Genomic DNA, 4,071 nt, shown 5'->3' with positions numbered 1-4,071 from the left:
CCATCGATAAGGAAATGTTGGCAGTTTTCTCAAAAAATGCTTGAATTCAAAAAGTTTTAGATTTGCGTGGTTTTTTTTGAGTTGCAAAATCCACTGCTTTATTCGAAGTTTCTCAAGAACCATTCGAGCCAGAGAATTCGTTTTGGCATCGTTGGATAGAGAATTGAATGAGGGGGGTCATGACCCCCATGACCCCCCTGCATCCGCCCTTGCTTGGATGCATGGAGCGCAGGGGTGCCGAAAGTGGATAATATCAATTAGTTTCACTGTTTTTCAGCCTGTAATCTGCAATCGAAATGCAAGGTTCTGGAGAGCCAAACCGATGGGCTCCTGCTGGAAGGGGCGCACGAATGGACGCCCACCATGTACATCAGACTAGTGCAAGACTTTGGCCTGGAATGCGAAGTGGCCCAACATCTGGCCAAGTCCTATGGGGACCGGGCATTTTCGGTCGCCAAAATCGCCAGTCTAACCGGAAAACGGTGGCCCATCATCGGCCGGAAGTTGCATCCAGAGTTCCCGTATATCGATGCAGAAGTCAGGTAGGCAAGCGCACCGTTAGGTAGTGAGTGAGCTTTCCAGCAGGGAAGTTTCAGGTATGGGTGTAGAGAATACGCAATGACCGCCATCGATATGATCGCCCGAAGAGTGAGATTGGCCTTCCTCAACGTTCAGGCGGCACAAGAGGCCTTGCCCGACGTCATTGCCATCATGGCTGAAGAGCTGGGATGGTCAGAAGGTGAGCAAAAGCCAATTTTGGCCTGGTGGTTGATTAATCCGGAACTGTTACCAGAGGAGCAAAAAAGGCAGTCAAAGCTCGCAACTGAGTTCCTGCAGAACGAGATGGGCCAGAATGTGAACAGGGCGAGCAGGGACAAGATCCCGATCAACCTCAGCAAGGAGGAGATTCAGCTTTACATCAAAAGATTCCAGATCATCGACAAAGACCGCAAGGGATACGTATCCATCAACGACATTCGACGAAGTCTGAAGGTATGAGGAAGCCGCATGTTTTAAGCGCAAGAATTGCCTCCTCCAGTCTTAACTCCTTACAAGTGTCTTTTGCACAGTCCTTAGGGATGAAGCTGACCGACGAAGAAATCCACACGTTGCTCAGCGACATTAACGTAACATTCAACGGACAGTTAGAAATGGCTGACTATTTGCAAGTAAGTTCCTCTTAGTCAGGCGCAATTAACGCGGGGTTTTCTCCACCTTTACAGCAGCACGACAATCGCGAAGTGCCCGGCGAAGAGCTGCACGAGATCCTCAAAGAGATCGACACCAACAGGAACGGACAAGTCGAGCTGGACGAATACTTGCAGGTTTGAAACTGAAGAGACTTCGCTTGATTTTTTGCGACCTTTTTTGAGTTTCTCCTGGTTTGGTGTTTTGTTGCATGCTCGTTCGTGTTTCCGAGGCGGAGGACTTTTGTTTTGTTTGGGCTGCGTTTCTCACTTCTAGACAGGCTTCTTTTTTTTAATTATTCGATTGATTCTGCGAAAATTCTGAAATTTTCTGCCCCTCCAAGATTCTAAAGCCCTTTATTTTCCAGATGATGTCCGCGATCAAGTCGGGCCACGTTACTTACTCGAGGTTCGCCAGAATGGCCGAGCTGGAAGAGCAGAAGCACGAGAAGGACCAGCTGAAGAAGAAGATTCCCGTTGAGAGGAGCGGAGGTGGCCTTTAGACTGGCGGTTGTCCAAAAATGAAACCTTTTGAGGATGTGACTGGCGTTTCAGTTGTGGAAAGACAGGAACTCGTTTGGATGAGTGGAGCTGGTTCTGTCTTGATATTTATTTTGGCCGTTTGCGTTGATACTATATTTTAATTATAAAACGATCTGTAAATATTACAAGTGCATGTTTTTCTGCGGAAAACACTATACATATGAACAAAGGTGCATCTAACCAGATCCCACTGAGGCTAATACTTGGCCGGTACAGTTGTGAGGGTTTCGTGGATGGATTGAGCCACGTAGCCCACATTGGTCGGGGTCAGACCGCACATGCTGATCCGGCCGGATTTCAGCATGTAAACGTGATGCTTTTGAACCATGTGCAACGACTGGGCCTCTGCAAATATAAACAATGGAGTTAATATAACGTAAATATAAACAACAAAACGCACCATTCAACCCGGTGTAGGAGAACATGCCGATTTGGTCAGTGATGTGGTTCCAGCTGCCGGGGGTCCCCAGGGCTTCCAGCGCCTCCCGCAAGCGTTTGCGCATCTCAATAATCCTCGACGACATGGTTTTGATGTTTCCGCGCCTAAAACCCGATGGAGGTTAAAAGAAACCAACCATCGCCCCATTGAACTGAAGCCCACCATTGTTCGAACAGCTCCTTATTGTTGAGCACATGAGCCACAATTCTTGCTCCATGACTGGGCGGGTTTGAGTACATGCCTCTAATGGTTAGAGTCAATTGAGACTTGGCGGCCGCAACGTTTGCCAGATTGCTTGAAACCACCGTCAAGTTTCCAGTTCTTTCATCTGAAAATCAAAGGATTGCACCTCGGTCCGGCGGCTCAATCCAACGCAACCTACTGTAAAGGCCAAAGTTCTTCGCATAGGACTGCGCGCAGAAGATCTCAAAGCCGCGCTCTACAAAGAAACGAACCGCCCAGGCGTCTTTGTCCAGATCGCCGGACGCAAAGCCCTGATAGGCCGAATCAAAGAACGGAAAGAGGCGCTTTTGCTTGACAACGTCGGCGATTTGCGCCCATTGTTCATGGGAGGGGTCGCAACCGGTCGGGTTGTGGGCGCATGCATGCAGAATGACCACAGCACCTTCAGGGGCGTTGCGCAAGTCTTCCAGGAGTCCTTCGATGTCCAAAGCGCGGCTTTCTGGGTGCCAGTAGCGGTACTCGCGGGCTTCTTTGAAGCCCGCATTCAGGAAGACCAGGCGGTGATTTTCTGTGGGGATCCACAAAATTCTCCACTCATCTTTCAAAATACAACGTCGCGGTGCTTACCCCATGTGGGCTTGGAGAAGTAAAAAACGGTTTTGTCTAAGTGTCTGGCCAAAAACTCGGCGCCCACCCTCAAGGCGCCGGTTCCCGACAGGGTCTGCACGCCAAACGCCTGCAAAATAACCAGAAAATCACGCAACAGTCCCAAGCAAGGGTATTGTTGCATTGCGGCACTATTTACCCTGTTTTCCGCTATCGCAGCACTATCAGCCCCTAAAAGCATCCTCGAAGAGGCGGCGCTGAACGTCTCCAGCCCCAGCACTGGTAAGTATTCCTTGTTTAGAGTTTCATCGTTTGCCAGCGCCTTTTCAGCCGTCCGAACAACTGGCAGCACCCACGGCTTACCCTCATCAGTCCGATAGGCTGCAAACGAAAAGTAGGTCGTTATTGGAAGGAGGCAACTGGGGCAGAGGGTTCACGCATCTGCCTACTTACCGCCAACTCCCAAATTGACCTTCTGAGGGAAGTCGTCCTCGGTAAACTGCCTGGTAAGCTGGAAGACCTCAATAGGGGGCCCCAATTCCACACAATCAAACCAGGACATGTTAAGGTCAGTTAAAACAGACGAGTCTCAAACGCACAGGGCTGCAGCGGCTGTTTTAATGCACTTTTCGAGCAAAACAACTTTGAATATCCCTGACTTACCAGATAACCTATTTGACCTTTAAATGTACCAAGTTTATCTCTTTTGATAGTTGTTTCCTTGTCTAACATGTCAACGGATAAAAGTGGGGTTAGATGGAAAAAAAATGATGACAAATAACCCACTCGTCGTAACGAGAGCAGCAGCTAGTAGAAGAACATAATCCTTGCGACGTTGCCACCCCTTGCCAATGAATAGGCGCGGTCAATTTCAAAATATCTACCTATACCAGTATTGCTTTTTAACTAGGAGGCTGATAACTTGCGTTTACGGAGCCGCCTTACACAATTTATCGTTTGTAGTCAGAGGCAAGATCACAGATTACCAAACTAACTCTTCTCAACTTTTTCTCAACAATATTTCGTCGTAGTGTGTAGGTGCAGGCGTTTGACATTCATTGAAGTCCTTACCTATACTAGTGTTATAAAAATGAATATAATTAATGAATAATT

The 4,071-nt window shown here is 48.2% G+C and overlaps 2 protein-coding genes across 4 annotated transcripts in view; one reads left to right on the top strand and one right to left on the bottom strand.

The window, feature by feature from the left end:
- LOC109534745 (glycerol-3-phosphate dehydrogenase, mitochondrial) overlaps positions 1-1,855 on the top strand; it is a 9,034-nt gene extending 7,179 nt beyond the window's left edge. For 2 of the 3 annotated variants that reach the window (XM_019900517.2, XM_019900518.2), the window contains exons 10-14: positions 278-542; positions 597-739; positions 794-993; positions 1,224-1,325; positions 1,556-1,855. In XM_019900517.2, the coding sequence (XP_019756076.1) occupies positions 278-542; positions 597-739; positions 794-993; positions 1,224-1,325; positions 1,556-1,690 (845 nt within the window). In that variant the 3' untranslated portion in view covers positions 1,691-1,855. Of the gene's footprint in view, positions 1-277; positions 543-596; positions 740-793; positions 994-1,070; positions 1,170-1,223; positions 1,326-1,555 lie in introns of all 3 variants that reach the window. The other variant, XM_019900519.2, reaches the window with a different exon arrangement.
- LOC109534748 (aspartate aminotransferase, cytoplasmic) lies at positions 1,809-3,718 on the bottom strand. Its single transcript, XM_019900521.2, has 7 exons — positions 3,412-3,718; positions 3,158-3,339; positions 2,980-3,088; positions 2,552-2,920; positions 2,332-2,497; positions 2,131-2,273; positions 1,809-2,075 (listed from the first exon to the last, which is right to left on the bottom strand). Exons 1-7 carry the CDS (start codon positions 3,518-3,520, stop codon positions 1,927-1,929), a joined length of 1,227 nt encoding a protein of 408 aa, XP_019756080.1. The 5' UTR covers positions 3,521-3,718; the 3' UTR covers positions 1,809-1,926.
- Between the last annotated feature and the right edge of the window lie 353 nt (positions 3,719-4,071).

Source organism: Dendroctonus ponderosae, unplaced genomic scaffold, assembly GCF_020466585.1.
Source record: "Dendroctonus ponderosae isolate FM_Combo_2020 unplaced genomic scaffold, Dpon_F_20191213v2 Dpon_F_20191213_11, whole genome shotgun sequence".
NCBI lineage: Eukaryota > Metazoa > Arthropoda > Insecta > Coleoptera > Curculionidae > Dendroctonus > Dendroctonus ponderosae.
This window is presented reverse-complemented; position numbering and strand designations above follow the sequence as displayed.

What these genes read in the sequence shown, in the direction of transcription:
- LOC109534748 (XM_019900521.2), bottom strand. Translation starts at nt 3,520, where the DNA reads ATGTCCTGGTTTGATTGTGTGGAATTGGGGCCCCCTATTGAGGTCTTC. An exon ending in CTTCTCCAAGCCCACATGGG is followed by an intron (nt 2,921 to 2,979) that starts GTAAGCACCGCG and finishes GGATCCCCACAG; the next exon opens with AAAATCACCGCCTGGTCTTC. An exon ending in AAGGAGCTGTTCGAACAATG is followed by an intron (nt 2,274 to 2,331) that starts GTGGGCTTCAGT and finishes ATCGGGTTTTAG; the next exon opens with GCGCGGAAACATCAAAACCA.